General features: G+C 45.5%; 1 protein-coding gene across 1 annotated transcript in view; it reads right to left on the reverse strand.

Annotated features, from left to right (window-relative positions):
• si:ch211-79k12.1 (uncharacterized protein LOC568891 homolog) overlaps positions 1-15,779 on the reverse strand; it is a 21,702-nt gene extending 5,923 nt beyond the window's left edge. Inside the window, exons 1-6 of the mRNA XM_048620557.1 lie at positions 15,173-15,779; positions 8,985-9,106; positions 7,574-7,772; positions 5,823-5,974; positions 2,677-2,821; positions 825-966 (exon numbers count right to left, since the gene is read on the reverse strand). Coding sequence (XP_048476514.1) covers positions 825-966; positions 2,677-2,821; positions 5,823-5,974; positions 7,574-7,772; positions 8,985-9,106; positions 15,173-15,233 — 821 coding nt within the window. The 5' untranslated portion in view covers positions 15,234-15,779. The remainder of the gene's footprint in view (positions 1-824; positions 967-2,676; positions 2,822-5,822; positions 5,975-7,573; positions 7,773-8,984; positions 9,107-15,172) is intronic.
• Between the last annotated feature and the right edge of the window lie 1,859 nt (positions 15,780-17,638).

Raw genomic sequence — 17,638 nt, forward strand, 5'->3', positions numbered from 1 at the left:
CCTCTGTAACCTCCTACAGCCCCTCCCTTCCTCTGTAACCTCCTACAGCCCCTCCCTACCTCTGTAACCTCCTCCAGCCCCTCCCTACCTCTGTAACCCCCCCTCCAATCCTGGCCTCTCCAGCATCCCCCAGTTCCCATCGCTCCACCATTGGCGGCTGTGCCTGGGGTCCTGTGCTCTGGAATTCCCTCCCTGAACCTCTCTGCCTATCTCATCCTTTGAAAAGCTCCTCAAAAAACAAAACTGACCTCTCAACAGAGCTTCCTGGATGACCTGTCCTGCTGTTGTCAGCGTCTCATTTCACTCAGCGTTTTTGTTTCAGAGAAACGGTTTGGGCCATTTCGTGTGACACCCACAATCCTGGTGGATGGTGCCGTTACCTCTGAATGTGCAGACTGGGGATTGGGAATTCCCCTCCTAGCCCACAGTCCTATTGCAATCCCAAAGGAACACTGTATCCCACCCCAACAATGCAGTCTTTCAGATGTGACACAAAGCCAACCTGACCTTCTCAGGGTGGATGTGAAAGATCCAATCTCGTGGAGACATTTCCCTGGAGGACTGAAGGTAACTGTTGGCACCCAGTGCAGCTGTTACCACAAACTACCAAAATCCGTTTTATTTGCCAACCCTCACCCTGCATCACAGAAAAAAACCAGAGAACCCTGAACATTACCATGTTGCTGTTTGTGTGGGATGTGGCTGTGTGCCAATTGGTTACCACATTCCCTTTATTATAACACTTCCAATCAGCTGTGAAATTCATCAGGGCATCCTGTGGCTTTGAAAGGCGCTAAAGAAATGCAAGTTATGGGGTTACTCACAGAAGCTTCATTCCTTTCTCATTCCTCTTTGCTTTGCACTTGTAAGCAACGATGCCAATGATCACCAAGAGGAGGACTCCAGCTGGAATGGCTATCGCTAAAATCAGGTTCATGTCACTCAGTTGTAGTGAGCTCAGTGGTTCTGAAGTAAAGAAAGGCAGGAAAAGAGAGAGGTTTATCTGCAAGGGGTAGGTGTGATTAAACGAAAATCAGCAGAATGCCATTGAATCAACTGGAAATGCACTGGACTTGCCGTATAAACACAGCGGCTGCGAGAGCAGCTCAGAGGCTGGGAAACCTGCAGCGAGTAACTCCCCTCCTCACTCCCCAAAGCCTGTCCCACCATCGACAAGGCACAAGTCAGGAGTGGGATGGAATACTCCCCACTTGCCCCTGGATGGGGCCAGCCCCAACAACACTCAACAAGCTTGACACCATCCAGGACAAAGTAGCCCCCGCTCAATTGGCACCACATCCACAAACATCCCACTCCCTCCACCACCAACGTTTAGCAGCAGCATTATATACCAACTGCAAGAAAACTGGATGAAAGCATTCCTCCTTTTCTCTGTCTTAAACATACAGCCCCTCATTCTGATGTGATGTCCTCTGGTCCTAGGCACACCCACATGCGGAAACAACCTCTCCAGATCTACCCTGTCAAATCCTCTGAGATACTTTTGTACGTTTCAATAAGGCCACCTCTCAATCTTCTAAACTCCAAAGCGTACAGGCCCAATTTACTCAACCTCCCCCTCATCAGCCAGTCCCTCCATACCTGCATCAGCCAAGCGAACCTTCTCTGGACTGCCCTCTAATACCTCTCCAAGTCTATCTTTCCCTTAGACAAGGGGTGCAAAACTGTTCACACTATTCCAGCTATGGTCAGACTAGATGCTCACATCATGAAATGGAGGTAGGGGTGTAGGAGAAGGTGAAAGGAAGATTTATAAGGATGATACCAGAAATGTGTGGATGTACAATTCAGACAAAGACTGACGGGCCGGGGTCCCCCTTTTGGAAACAAAAAGAGGGTTAAACGACGATCGGGCAGAAGATATAAAAATTCCAGTACATGCACAAACAGATTCAAGAACAGCTTCTTCCCCGCTGTTATCAGACTTTTAAACGGACCTCTCAAAATGTTAATTCTGATCTCCCTCTCTCTGTACCTTCCAGCAGCTGTAACACTGTATGCTACACTCTGTTCTGCTACCGTGATGCACTTTGTATGGTATGATCTGCCCATACAGCGCATAAAACAACATTTTTCACTGTATCGCGGTACACGTGACAATAGATCAAACTCAAAACTATGTATGGATTTGACAGGCTAGAGACAGGGAGGAAGAAGGAAACAAGAGGCCATCGATTTAAGATAATGATTAATGAGTCCAGTGGGGATTCCAGGAGAAACATCTTTACCCAGATAGTGGGAGAAATTTGGAACTCCCTCCCAGACAGAGTGGCTGTACCAAATCACAATTTAGGGGAAACTATTCAAGCGAGTGATAAATAAGGGAAGAAAGTTACAATGGAGGATTTAGACTAAAGAAAGATGCCAGGAGGATGCAATGGAGTTTAAACTCCAGAATGTAGTAGTTGATCCAAATGGACTGTTCCTTTGATGTATGGCCTATAAAACACAAGCTCACCTAATGGGATTAAAAGTATTGGGTTATGATAGGTTACAAGGTAGATAGCCATTGGGAGGAGTTTAAATTCCATGGTAAGATAGGAATTACTTGGGCTGTGAAAATATTAGAATTCATGATCTGAGGGGTAAAATATCAGACAAACTGCAAACAAAAAAAAGGGACAACTTAAAAATTAATGAGTCTGATTAGCTCACCTTCCACAACCTCAATCAGAATAGATTTAGACTGGGTCAGACTTGGGATTGAAGGGTGAGTGGCTTTGCAAGTGTAGAGTCCACCTTGTTCTGGGGTGATCTTCACAATCTTTAAGTTGCTGTTTGGGTAAACCCACTCATTACCCTGTAGGAAAAGAGTTACACTTCATTTAGATTTCATCGTGATTCACTCCTGGTAGTATTACAGACATAAACCACCCCCCTCCCCTCAAACATCTGGATTAGATTCCAGTCTGCACCTCACTCCGGGGTATCTGTTATTCTGTATATAATCTGATCTCTACATTGTCCCCCATTAAACACTCCCAGCACTGGGTTAGATACAGAGTAAAGCTCCCTCTACACTGTCCCCATCAAACATTCCCAGGACAGGGACAGCACGGAGTTAGATACACAGTAAAGCTCCCTCTACACTGTCCCCCATCAAACACTCCCAGGACAGGGATAGCACGGGGAAATATTGACAAGGATGGTCCCAGGAATGGGTGGGTTGACACACTAGGGAATGATAGAGAGTCATTGGGTCCTACAGCACGGAAACAGACCCTTCAGCCCAACTCGTTCATGCTATACAGGTTTCCTAAACTGAACTAGTCCCATTTGCCAGCATTTGGCCCATATCCGTCCAAACCCTTCCTATCCATGTATCCATCCAGATGCCTTTTAAATGTTGTAATTGTACCAGCCTCCACCACTTCCTCTGGAAGCTCGTTCCATACACGCACCACTTTCTGTGTAAAAAAAGTTGCTCATCAGATCCCTTTTAAATCTTTCCCCTCTTACCTTAAACCCACGCCCTGTAGTTTTGGACTCCCCTACCCTGGGGAAAAGTTCCTGACTGTTCACCTTATATATGCTCCTCATGATTTTATAAACCCCTATAAAGGATCCCCCCCAGCCTATCCAGCCTCTCCTTATAATTCAAACCGTCCAGTATCAGTAAATAACCTTGTAAATCTATTTTGTACCCTTTCAGGTTTAATAACGTCCTTCCTATAGCAGGGCGACCAGAATTGTACGCAGTACTCCGAATGTGGTCTTACCAATGTCCTAACTCCTAAACCCAGTGATGTGACCGATGAAGGCAAGCATGCCAAACATCTTCGTCATCATCTTATCTACCCATGACACCACTTTCAATCATAAGACCATAAGACATAGGAGCAGAAATTAGGCCATTCGGCCCATCGAGTCCGCTCTGCCATTCAATCATGGCTGATAAGTTCCTTAACCCCATTCTCCCCGTAACCGTTGATCATCAAGAACCTATCTATCTCAGTCTTAAATGTACTCAATGACCTGGCCTCCACAGCCTTCTGTGGCAGTGAATTCCATAGATTCACCACTCTCTGGCTGAAGAAGTTTCTCCTTATCTCCGTTCTAAAAGGTCTTCCTTTTACTCTAAGGCTGTGCCCTCAACTATCTACCTGCACCCCTAGGTCTCTATTCAACAACACTCCCCAGAGCCCTACCATTAGCTGCTAATCTCTGCCCTGGTCTGCCTTACCAAAATGCAACACCTCACTTGCATCTAGTTAAACTTCATCTGCCACTCCTCGGCCCATTAGCCCAGTTGAACAAGACGAACAGATCGGATATCTGCTCTCTCAAGGGAAGGCAGCTGATGGGTTTGAGGGGCGTTTCAAACAATGGAAGGTTCTGATTGAGTGGATTCAGAGTGAATGTTTCTGCCCGTGATCAACAGCATGACTATAGATTGTCAATGTAAGATTGAGGCCAAGAAATCAAATCGGGAATTCAGGAAAAACATCCTCCCCAGACTGCGGTTAGAACATGAAATTCATTTTCACAAGGAGTGATCGAAGTGAATAATGGAGGCGTATTTTTGGGGCCAGGTGAAGTGGGTTAGCTCAGTTGGATGGACACAGAGTGACACCAATAGCATAGGTTCAAGTCCCACATTGGCTGAGGTTACCATGAAGGACACATCTTTCTCAACCTCTCCCCTCAGATGACCTCAGGTTAAACTCACCACCAGTTGCCCACCAATGGTGACTTCTACGTTTATTTAGATTATACGATACAGGAGTAAGGTTAGGCCATTCAGCCAATCAAATCCCTGCTACTTGAGCATGTTTTTCCAACTCATTCATGGGATGTTAGCATCTCTGGCTAGACCAGCATTATTGCCCATCCTAATTGCTCAGAGGGCAGTTAAGAGTCAATCACATTGCCTTGGGTCTATAGAGTCACCTGTAGAGATGGCACAAGTACAGATGGCAGTTTTTCTGACAATTGACAATGGTCATCATTAGACACTTAATTCCAGATTTTTATTGAATTCAAATCCTACCATCTGTTATGGCGGGATTTGAACCCAGGTCCCCAGAACATTTCACTAGATTGTTAATCCAGGTAAATACCCCTAGGCCATCACCTCCATTGGCTGATAACGTTTCTCAACCCCATTCTCCTGTTTTCTCCCTGTAAACTTTGGTCCCCCAAGGGTGGCATGGTGACTCAGTGGTTAGCACTGCTGCCTCACAGCTCCAGGGACCCAGGTTCAATTCCACCCTCGGGTGACTGTGTGGAAGTTTGCACATTCTCCCCGTGTCTGCCTGGGTTTCCTCCGGTTTCCTCCCACAGTCCAAAGATGTGCAGGGTAGGTGGATTGGCCATGCTAAATTGCCCGTAGTGTTCAGGGATGTTTAGGTTAGGTGGGTTAGGCATGGGAAATGGGTTTGGGTTGGGATGCTCTTTGGAGGGGCGGTGTGGACTTGTTGGGCCAAATGGCCTTGTCTCCACACTGTAGGGATTTATGATACTAATCAAGAACCTAACCCTGACTTAAAGACATTCAATGACTTAGCTTCTACAGCCCTCTGCGACAATGAATTCTACAGATTCCCCCCCCCCCCCCCCCGGCTGAAGAAACTTCTCCTCACCTCAGTTCTAAAGGATCGCCCCCTTCACTCTGCCCTCAAGCCCCAGTCTCTCCTACCAGTGGAATTTAAAGGAGGAAGCTGAATGAAAAAACTGAGGGAGAAGCTAGGGAAGATGTTACAGTCAGTGGAGGTGAGGCAGAGTGGAGTGACGGTGGTTATGTCTCCCTGTGTCAACCAATGGGTCAGGCGACACTTCCTGTCTCTGTAACCTGTCCGTACCTTCCTCTTCCATTGGAACACTGGTGGCTCAGAAGAGCTTGCACAACATTTGACCTCAACATCCTTTCCTCGCATCACCCTCACAACTCGTGGGTCTCTCATGTAACGGCCAAAGACGCTCCCGGGTTCAGAGATGGATATGCTGTTGAGATCTTTAAAACAGAAACAGATAAGTGAAAAATTGAAGTGGCACGCGGAAAGGTATTACCAAAGGGAGAAAAGCAGCCAGGGTCTTATCGTAGCGAGGGCCTATGGCGAGGAATGTGGCAGAATCATGTGAGAAGCCCAATGAAGGGCACCTGAAGGTCACGTTGTCCAAATAATGTCCAGGCACTGAGTGGAGATTCGCACTAAGACAGGGAGGGGGGAAGGAAAAGGGACAGGGGGAGAGAAAAGGGCGTGGAATGGGGAAAAGAGCGGGAGAGAGAGAGAGACAGACAGAGAGAGAGAAAGAAAGAAGAGAGCGCGAAACACAGAATTAGAGAGAATGACAAAAAGAGACAGGCAGAGACAGAGAAAGAAAGAGTGAGAGAGGGAAAGACAAGGAGAACGAGAACAGCAAGACAGAGTGAGACAGAATGACAGAGAGAGACACAAAGAGGGAGGGAGACAGAAAGAAATAAAATGACAGAGGCAGAGAGAGAGAGAGACACAAAAGAATAAAGGATTGAGACGGGAGGACAGAGGATTGAAAAAAAAGAGGAATGAGAGAGAGTTAGAGTGAAGTAAAGAAGAGAAGGATAAGACAGACACAGAGAGACAGAGGGATAAGGGAGATAGCTAGATAGAGAGTGGATAAAGTGCATGAGGGTGAGAAGTGAAGAAAGCGAGAATAAATGAGAGAAAAAGAATTTAGAAAAGGAACAGAGTTGTAAAAACAAGAGTGATTTACGTAAAAATTTAAACAAAGTAAAACATCCTGAAGTACTTCACAGGAATAATTACCAAACAACATAAACACTGAGCATCATACTGAGACCTGACAATCAGGAGCCTGGTCAAAGAGGCAATTTTTGAGGAGTATTTGAGAGGTGGAAAAATTTAGGGAGGCAATTAAGGCTGTTCAAGAGACCAGAATTGGAGGGAAGCAGATGAATCATGGGGTTTTAGGGCTGGAGGAAAATACACAGATTGGGAGGGATGACCTGATGGGGAGATTTGAAAACAAGGATGAGAATTTTAAAATTGCTTAACAGGAACTCAGCATAGGTCGGGGACCACAGGGGTGATACAGGAAAGGGGACTCGGAAAAGGGATATGGAAGACAAGCTTTGGAAAACCTCAGGCACAAGAGGGCTGATTAGGTAGGGGCTGTATTAGAGTGGCAAAGTGTCAACAAGAACAACAGATTGATGGTTTCAGCAGGAAATGAGCTGGGGCAGGTGTGGAGATCTCACAGGGGTAGTTAAGCCAAACATCCGACTCAGCATGTAGGTGCAGAATGGAGACAGTGGGTCGGGAACAGAGTTCTGGAGGAAAATGAGATCAGACAGAGAAGGGAGAATGGCACAGGGGCAGAGGGAGAGAAATGGAAAGATAGAACAAGACAGAGTGAGAGACAGAAGGAGAAAGAGAGAGAGACGGTGGAAGAAAGGATGGAGAGGGATGGCAGAGTTGAAAAAAAAGAGGAACGAGAGTGTTGGAGTGAAGTAAAGAGTCATAGAGTGACAAGACAATAACAGAGAAGAGGAAAGTGGAAAGTGGAAAGGGACTACAAAGGTAAAGGTGAGAAAACTTAAGAAGTCACTTACACTGAAGAGGGACAGTCATATTCTCAGAGGTGATCTGTCCATCAGTTCCATTGGAAACACATCGGTATGGACCTGCATGCCATTTGTACATCTGCTTCACCCGAAGGAGAAGTTCCCCATTATCTCTGCTGACGTTAAAACTGTAGTACCAGCAACGGAAGGAAGTGGTGGTATCGATAGTGAACCAGGATCGCAACCACTAAAACAGGAAACATTAGGTCATGTACGTCTGCCAAAATCAGTTTACAAAATTTAAATTCCCACTTCCAAAGAGGTCAATTTGTTTTTGATTAAAGAACAAAAATGAAGACAATGTTTATCAAGATGAAGAATACGGGAATATGACCTCGAACTTCACATCAGACCCTCTTGCAGCATTCAGGGAGATGTTTTGGAATACGACTGGCCATGGCTCAGGCTCGTTTTTTTGGGGAACCATAGGGTTCAATCCTACTATTGCAGCTGGTGGAATAAGAATTTAGTGAATAAATCTGGAAAATAGAGCTTCTTTCAGTGATTGTGACAACAAAGCTAGCATGGAGGGTTGTAAGAAACTCTTATTGAGTTCACCTTTTAGATAAAGACAGTCTGCGTTCGTTACCTGACCTGGCCTATACATTGCTCCAGAGCCACAGCAAGGTGACTGACTCTAACTATCCTCTGAAATGGCTTAGCAAGCCACTGAGTTCAGGGACAATTAGGGATGGAGAGCAAAAGCTGACCCAGCCACAGACACTCACTTCCCATTAAAGAATAAAGGAAACACTGTAGAGCTCCCTCTACACTGCCGCCCGTCAGGGACAGCACAGGGTTAGATATGGAGTAAAGCTCTCTCTGCACTGTCCCCATCAAACACTCCCAGGACATATACAGTACGGGGTTAGAGACAGGAGTAAAGCCTTCTCTACACTGTCCCCCATCAAACACTCCCAGGACAAGGACAGCATGGGGTTAGATAAAGAGTAAAGCTCTCTCTACATGCTCCCCTGTCCCCCCCCCCCCCCCCCCCCCCTTCAACCCACCAACAAACACTCCCAGGATAGGGACAGCATAGGGTCAGATACAGAGTAAAGCTCCTTCTACACTGTCCCCCATCAAACATGGACGGTACGGGGTTAGATACTGATCCACATCACCCCCTACATTTAACCCTAGCACCCTGGCATGTTTCCTCCTGCTACGTACAGAAAATTCCTTTCACTCTCTCCTGCTTGCGGCCACGTTACTGATAATGAAACATGTGTCTGCCCGTCCAGTTCCTCACAGCTCATTGTACCTTGACAGGCCTCCCTTATCATAAACAAGTGCTTTCTGTTTCTTCGGATGTGAAGAACGAGATTGGTTACATTGGATTTTAATTCCTAAGAGAATGAAGCAATCATCACTGAGTGTGTGCAATGAAGAACCTCACCTTATGATACATCTGGAATTTGAAATTGGACATGTCTTGCCCATCATCTAAACACTGCAAAATTACATCGTTCCCTTCAACGATTGGTCCTGAGGGTTCCTTAATAGCCAGTTGCAGTTTTGCTGCAATCCCAAAGAACAAAAAAAAAGTTACTCATTCAGTAAATCAAAGTGTGAAACTGTATGCTTCAGTCCTGCAGGCATTCAGGAACCCAGTGGCTTGAAGCAATGTGTGGGATTGAATCATTTTGAACAAGATTTGTGCGGAATTGAATCTTTTTCAATGATGGAAAGCCACAAGTAAGTGAGGTAAGTGATGGATACACAGACAGATTGTCACATGTCACAAGCAGATGCAGAAAATAATCAGGAATGCCGGTCGAACGAGCATCGGATACTGGGAAGAAAAGAGGCTGGAGTTGCTGGTTGAGTTTGCTCAATTTCTCAGTTGGATCAAGCTCATTTTGGACCTCAACACCATTTTCCCACTCTTTGCATACATGACTTCGGGAGAGAATTTCAGGATTTTGACCCAGTGATGGAACGGCAATATATTTCGAAGTCAGGATGGGGAGTGGCTCGGAGAGGAACTTGCAGAGGGTGGTGTTCCCATGTATCTGCTGCCCCTTGTCCTTCTGGATGGAAGTATTCGTGGGTTCAGAAGGTGCTGCCTGAGGATCTTTGGTGAATTTCTGCAGTGCATCTTGCAGATGGTACACACTGCTGCTACTGAGCGTCGGTGGTGGAGGGAGTGGGATGTTTGTGGATGTGGTACCAATCAAGCGGGGGCTGCTTTGTACTGGATGGTGTCCCCTTTAAATAAGGCAATACTTGTTAGTTTGAAATTTGGTGAAAACCATCGATTTGATCATAGATCATAGAATCCCTACAGTGTGGAAACAAGCCTTTTGGCCCAACAAGTCCACACTGAAGCTCAGAGCATCCCACCCAGACCCATCGCTCTGTAACCCACCGAATCTACACATCCCTGAACACTATGGGCAATTTAGCATTGCCGATCCACCCACCCTGCACATCTTTGGACTGTGGGAGGAAACCAGAGCACCCAGAGGAAACCCATGCAGACACGGGGAGAATGTGCAAACTCCACACAGAGAGTTGCCTGAGGGTGGAATTGAACCCGGGTCCCTGGAACTGTGAGGCAGTGCTAACCACTGTGCCACCATGCTGACTTGGCTGACCTAATGTTTGGCATGAAATTCAGAGTCAGAGTCATCAGAAAACCAACAAGGCAACGTTGCATTTTTGGATCAGGAAAGACCAAACAGAAAAAAAAAGCAGGTTAAAAAAAATTTCCACGGCTTTTCCACAATCTTTCGTGAACAGCTGACTCAAAAGGCTAACTAATTCTAGGCTGCTGTGCGTACTGGATTGGAGGCAAGGGTTGAATTTAACCAGGTGCCTGGAACTGAGAAAGGCTGACACCTCTATTGTCCGAGTTAGCACTCAGACCCAACCCCTTGTCTCAGCTTAGAGATTGCTGTTTGCGTCGAGCCCAGTGAAATGGGAAGCAAGTCTCCCGCTTTGAGTGCTATTGAGGCTGTAAATATTCATGTCCCCAAAGATATGGCCAACATGGAGACTGGAAATTGTGCACAGATAGCAGTGGGAGCTAAATGGTGTGTTTGAGACATATTGCTTGGATAGATGAAAAGGGAAGGTAGGAAGCAAGGATCTGCAATTACATAGCCTCCAATCGAGACTCTGGAGGTCACCAAAGTGGTTTGCATCAATTAAGCCTGAAGCGTAGTTAACGCAGTGAGTGACATTTTGTGGCACACAGAATAGCATTCTCCGAAACTAGGTTAGGAGTTCCAGGTTCGAATCTTGTTCCAGGACTTGACAGCCAAAGAAGGTGGGTTCACAACAGGTCAAGAAAGGATCCTTCCAATGTACAGCAGTGGCAGCTGTAAGAGCTGAAGGGATTTCTGGTCAGTCATGCAATGGAAGAACTTGTTAAGCCTTTAACTTGCTTATTCATAGCTACGGGCTACAATCTGCAAGATTCCTCAGTAACCCAGTGTGACAATGTGTAAACTTCTGAAATTTAATAACTGTCAGGGATTGAAAGAATTAGCAATAACGCTTTCTGGAATAAACTGTTTCCTGAGATAAAAGGGCAAAGACAAACTGTTATAAAAGGAATCAAGAGCAACATGAGAATTAACCATCCCTGGGCATAGGAGGAGTCAAAGCTACATAAATAAACTGTTTCAACATCTGCTCAATAACTTGGCTGCCTTATGCAACAAGGACAAATGATGGCTGTGCAGAAGAAGTTAAAGAGTCAATGGCAGGACAGGTTATGTTTCAAACGTACAGCTAATATGGTGGGTTTGGAAGAGACAAGTTTGTATTTTTAACCATAACATTATGTGTATTTGATTATATTGAATGTATTAAGGAACAGAGAAGTTAGTCCTGATAAGAAGGCTAGCTACAGACTTGATGACCTCAGAAGGATCATCACTGAACAAGACAGAAAATCCTACAAGAATTCAACTACAGGATTCTTCAGTCGCAGAACTCTGGAGAACCACACTGCACAAGGATTGAACCCTGGACAGGTTGGAATTGTAGCTAAATTCTACCGTTGGTTAATTGGGTAATAGTCAAGTTGAGTTGCAAGGGTCTTATTTTGATTGCTGCATGCAATAAAGTGTAAATCATTGTTTCAGTTTTTGATTGTCTATGAGATTTCTTAATAAGTGACCTAATTAACAGTATGTTTTGCTAATTGACACGCAACACCGAGTGAACTGTAAAACATCACACCACTGCTGCAGAGTTGAAACTGAAACCTGTCTGGAGCAAGTACACCAGGCTTTACCCTCAGGGGAAAAAATGTCCCCGCTCATTAAATAATAGTGAAGTCACAGCTTGCCTTCCATACCTACACACTCATACCTATAGATCCATTGAATTTGCTGAATTTTAACCATCTTATGACTACTTCATGGTAATGGAAGGAAGTTGGGACAAAGATTGGAGTTTAGCTCACAGTGTTAAAGGTCACAATTGAAACGGGGAGCGCATGCTTAATTGTAAACTCACGGAAGGCAGTGTATTTTTAGGTAGGCATATACGTTCTGAAGAAGAGTCACTGGACTCGAAATATTAGCTGTTTCCTCTCCACAGTTACTGCTAGACCTACTGAGTTCACCCAGCAATTTCTGTTTGTTGTTTATTTCAGATCTCCAGCATCCACAGTTCTTTGCTTCATATCATTGCCCTGAAGTGCTACAAATTCCATAATCACATTTAACAGTGGACTTTATCACAGAGGGTCAACACCCTTGAATAAGAGGGTAAAGCTCAAAAACAAAATCAATTTATCTCAGTGCTGTTTGGAGTACCTTAATGTGCGCACCACTGCAAATATATAACACATTTGACATCTCAAAGTCGTGACGAGCACTATAGGAAGGCAAGCTTTTTTTTGTATACTGCCCTTTCAATATACACTGCACATACAATATAGAAACATTTCCAAAGAATCCCTAACAAACAATGCGTAGACTGTAAATGCAGGTTGGCTACATTATCTGGCTGACATTTCATCCAATCCCTGTGCAGGGCTGACAATGAGAGATCATTATTGAACACACAATGTGAAAACAGCTTTTGTTGATACCTGCTTTTTGCAAGACGCGCTCATTAATTACGCTGCGTTGTTCAGCTAAGCTCTGCTGTTGCAAAGGCTCCAAAAATTTTTTTTAAATGGAGGCACATCCCTTGCTGCCCCATTAGTGGTTAACCATCGTAAGGATACGCAGAGTTCCACAGCTGACTACCTTCTGATACGCTTGGCAACATCAAGATTCAACCTGTCCATCTTAAGTCCATACTGTGCCACCTCCCAAACATCCCCAACTCCTAGCTCCATTCCACGGAAAAATTATTGGGAAAACTGTGCCACTTCCCAATTTAGAAACTCCCCATACATTAGCACTTGCCCATGTTATGGTCGTAATTGAAATCAGCCTCACACCACAAGGCTTTGAACAATAGTAACCCAATGGAAGCAGAAAAAGCTGGCAAGTATAAGCAAGGATCCTATTTGACTATCTTCTTAAAGAAACCTTTTAGCTTTTGAAAGGAGATGAGTGAACCGAATAAAAACTGAGACAACTTGAAAATCATGTTTGCCAACATGCTGGAACAAAAATCTAGTTTGACAAGCACGCAAAACAACAATATGACTCACTTCTGAATCGCTCTACACATTCCAAAAAACACGGCATTGCTTTATTTAATAACGAAGAGTTTGTTCATTCCTGTTAGGTATAGTTGCCAGCTAAACGAAAATGCAAAAATCTAAGTTTCCCAACATGAATGACTTGGCCCCCCATCTTAAGTGATCCTACTTTAACTACAGGTTGTGACAAAATACCTTCTCTCCACCCAAGACTTTCCCCTTCATCAAAAGAAGACTTGGAATCAGAGATTACAACTCCTTCTTAGAGCCATTCACAAGGATCAATTTTCAAGCCACTGCCTGTTCATCTATTGTATTGGCAACCTCAGTTGAGCCTAATCACATACTTTCATGGAACCATAGAATCCCTACGGCGTGGAAACAGGCCATTTGGCCCACCAAGTTCACACAGACCTTCTGAAGAGCATCCCCCCCAACCCTATAACTGCACATTTAGCATGGCCAATCCACCTAGCCTGTAGGAGGAAACCGGAGCACAGCCACGCAGACACAGGGAGAATGTGCAAACTGCATGTAGTCACCCGAGGCTGGAATCGAACTCAGGATACTGGCGCTGTGAGGCAGCAGTGCTAACCACTGAGCCACCGTGCCGCCTCCTGTACACATTTTTTGTTTTAATTCACTCATGGGATGTGGGCGTCGCTGGCTGGCCCAGCATTTGTTAATGGTCCCTAGTTGCCTTTGAGAAGGTGATGGTGAGCTGCCTTCTTGAACCACTGCAGACAATGTTGTTAGGGAGGGAGTTCCCGATTTTGACCCAGTGGCACCGAAGGAATGGCGATATATTTCCAATGGTGAGTGGCTTGGAGGGGAACTTGCAGGGTGTGGTATTCCCACATATTTGCTCCCCTTGTCTTTGTATATGAAAGAGGCCGTGGGTTTGGAATGTGCAACAGATCTTTGGCAAATTTTTCCAATGGAAAGTTGACAGGGGTAGATCAGGAGTTGGGTCGACTTTGTGGTATTGGCTGTGACTCATTTGGTAACACTCTCGACTCGAGCCAGGAGGTTATGGGGTCAAATCCCGACGCATGTCCGCAAACAACCCCAAACTAGAAGCGGTGTAGGCTTTTGGATGAGGCAGAAAACCAAGGCACCCTTTGGATGCAAAGGATCATTTTGCACTGATTAGTGGGGACTTCTTTGGAATTCAACACCAGGGTTGGAAAGGACTCCTAACTCTGCAAAGGAAAGGAAGAAGTCTCTCAATCAACAAATAAAAAGGATGATCCAGTCGTTATGAAAGTAGTGCGATGGGCACTTGCTATGTGCAAGTTGGCTATTGTGTTTCGTGGCCAACACGAGAGGCCACTCTTCAAACGGTGTTTTTAGGGTAGTAAAGTTTTGAGGTGCCCACTGTTCAAGAATGCTATTGGAATGCAATGTTTCCTACTACAGTGGTGGGGGAGAGGGGGGGGCGCGGTTCCTCTGAAATCCTGCACGTTCTGGCTTATTTTCTGACCTGCACCAATGAGTTTCGACAACAAGACCGTCCCAACAGCGAGACAACATTTACCAGCTCACGTTACAGGACACAAAAAGTTAAGCCCGTTGCTTGAAGCCGGAAATGGAAACAAATAAATAGCATTGCCATGAAGCAATTATTTGATAGATTACCGAAAAAAAGCACCTACGTGTTGGTAGAACTACAATATTTTGATGGGGGGCGGGGGGGGGGGGGGGGGGGCAGTCCCAACCGACTGGCTCTTACCTGGCCCCTCCACCCCGAATATATTTCACGTTTACACTGTTTAACCTTTGTTAACGCCAGCTTGCTCAATCTTTACTGGATTCGATTACTGGTACTGGTTCAAAGAAACACCGTTTAGCAAGAAACGATCTGATTATTCGGACAATTTTGAGCAGTTTACCTTCTCAATGCAATCGGTGTACAGAGAACTACAACAGGAAAGTTGAGAGTTCAGTACCAAGTTTTGTCTCTGACTTACCATTTCCAATCGCCGGGAAGCAAATGCATGCCAGCAGGAACGTCCAGAAAGAGGGATTCATTTTCACAGCTACTTCCAAAATTATTCCCACGACAGACAAAAAGCGTTCTACTCTGAACTCCTGCGTCTACCTGCTTACAAACAACCTGGTGTAGGCGGGGAGATCATATTACGACTTTGTTCCGGGTCTGTACCCAATGATTTGGGGATTTCTCTCTCCAACGTTGGTTTTTCACTTCGATGCAAACAAGTAGGGTTTTATTGTAGGGAATGTTGCAGTAATCTATGGAGTCTGCTATTTTTTTTTTAAAGAAAGAGGGTACTTTGTCTTGTTTTTATTTAATAGCCATAGCCCTCCTGCAACTCACTGCCAATTATGTTCCTCAGAGTGAAGTGACGCCATTTGTCACCAGGTAGAAGTCAGGCTCCCAGTTTGAGTTTTCTTTCGTTGTTGACATTTCCGCGTTAAGACTCACTCCGCTCGCCCTCCCCCAGAGTCAAGATGATGGGGATTTTCAGGATTGGGGAGAAAGCGTCGCTTCTGTACTAGTGGCATGTGATCCCTCTGGCCTCTCTCTGGAAAGTTGTCACATTCTGCTTACTCACTGATCCTTGACTGGGTTCCAGTTGCTTTCGCAACATAAAATGACATTATCACAGACAGCATGTGATCAGTTTAAATAAAACTGTTTTGTCTTGGGGATGGTGTGTATTACAAAACCATCTGATCATTCCATAAGACCATAAGAAAAAGGAGCAAAATTAGGCCATGTGGCCCATCATGTCTGTTCCACCATTCGATCTTGGTCTAGATGTTTCTCATCCCCATTCTCCAGCCCTCTCCTTGCAACCCTTGATCCCTTTACTAATCAATAGACTGAGAATATTGAAATAACTCCACAGAAGCCTGTATCCCATCACCCTTTGTTTACATGCGGAGAGTCCTCGACACTGATCCAGCTTCCTCAGACCCAGCTCTCAGAGTGAGCAGAACCTCTGACACTCCTGTTTATATCTGTCAGCCAGGGCTCCCTGATTGCACCAGGTTAACAGTCCCAAACAGGGAACTCATATTCTAGGAGGTCCACATGGCTGACCTTGTTACAATTACTACACCCCTCCCCCTCTGTGTCTGAGGATATAGGCCAGTGTTTTTTTTGGTAGCTCCTTCTGGGGCATTTTAGCAGTAGATCAGGTTCCTCCAACTCTGCCTCTGATACATGTAATGCACAGTAGCTCACCTCTTGTGCCCAGCACATCTCAGAAGAAATTCATTCTCCTCTTCAGGGGGCAGAGGCAGCGACATCAGCCGTGTCCATCTCAAATTCCGAAGTATCTTCAACGCTTGACGGAGAGGGAGAACCCACGATTTCCAGAACAGTCGGAAAGGCTTTTGAGGAGGCAGGCACAGTTTGCTCCTCCACTGTTTGCAAATTTGCAACATCCATGTTGTCTACGTACTTCTTCAGGGCCATCACCCCTACTCGGACTTGAGACGTCATGGGAACTGACCTCACATTGGCCATGTCTCTTACCCATGCAGGACCGTTCCCGTGGTTCCTGCACCAAACTTCGTCCCCTCAAGTAAACTGCCTCCTTCACTTAGAGGAGTCTTGTGTATGGCATTGGCATTCCTGATGCCATTTCACCCTCACCCCCCAGGTCTGGGAAGATCAGATTTAATCTGGTGTGGGGTCTTCTCCCATGCGTAACTCTGCTGGAGCTATCCCTGCAGTTGCATAAGTGGTGGTCCTATAATCAAACAGGAACCAGGACAATTCAGTAGGCTGTAGGCTTATCCTTTGGGCCTGTTTGGACTCCTCTTTCTGCCACACCATTCAATACCATTCAACTTTAGGAAATACTCAATATCCCTGCTGGTAAACGATGGCCCGTTATCTGCGACCAATCTTCCGAGAGCCTGTGCATTGCAAAAGATGTGTGCAGTTTTTCTGTCATCTTCCCTGGTGTTTGACAAATGAACTCAATACACATCCAGACACTTTGAGCAGGCGTCCACAATTTGACTAAGAACATTGACCCCATAAAAGAACCTGCATAGCCAACGTGTACTCAAGTCCAGGATTTACCCAGCCATTCCATTTATGTGGGGGAGCTGTTGGCACCTGGGCACTACCACACCAATGTGGCTATGTCGGCATCCAATCCAGGCCAACAGACATAACTTCTTGCCAACATCTTCATTTTGGAAACCCCTGGATGACCCTGGTGGAGTTCAGCCAGTATCTGGTGGTGTCCTTTGCTCGGGACAATCACTCTTGCTCCCCATAATAATCTGCCTCTGGTGTCTAACCCTAACCCTAGCCCATCCTGGGCCTCCTGCAGTGCCACAACGATGCCACCTGAAGGTTGCAGGAACAGCAACTCATATTCTGCTTGGGAACCCTGCAGCCCAATGGTATCAATGTGGATTTCACAAGCTTCAAAATCTCCCCTCCCCCTACA

The sequence above is a fragment of the Rhincodon typus genome, chromosome 47, assembly GCF_021869965.1.
Source record: "Rhincodon typus isolate 14 chromosome 47, sRhiTyp1.1, whole genome shotgun sequence".
NCBI lineage: Eukaryota > Metazoa > Chordata > Chondrichthyes > Orectolobiformes > Rhincodontidae > Rhincodon > Rhincodon typus.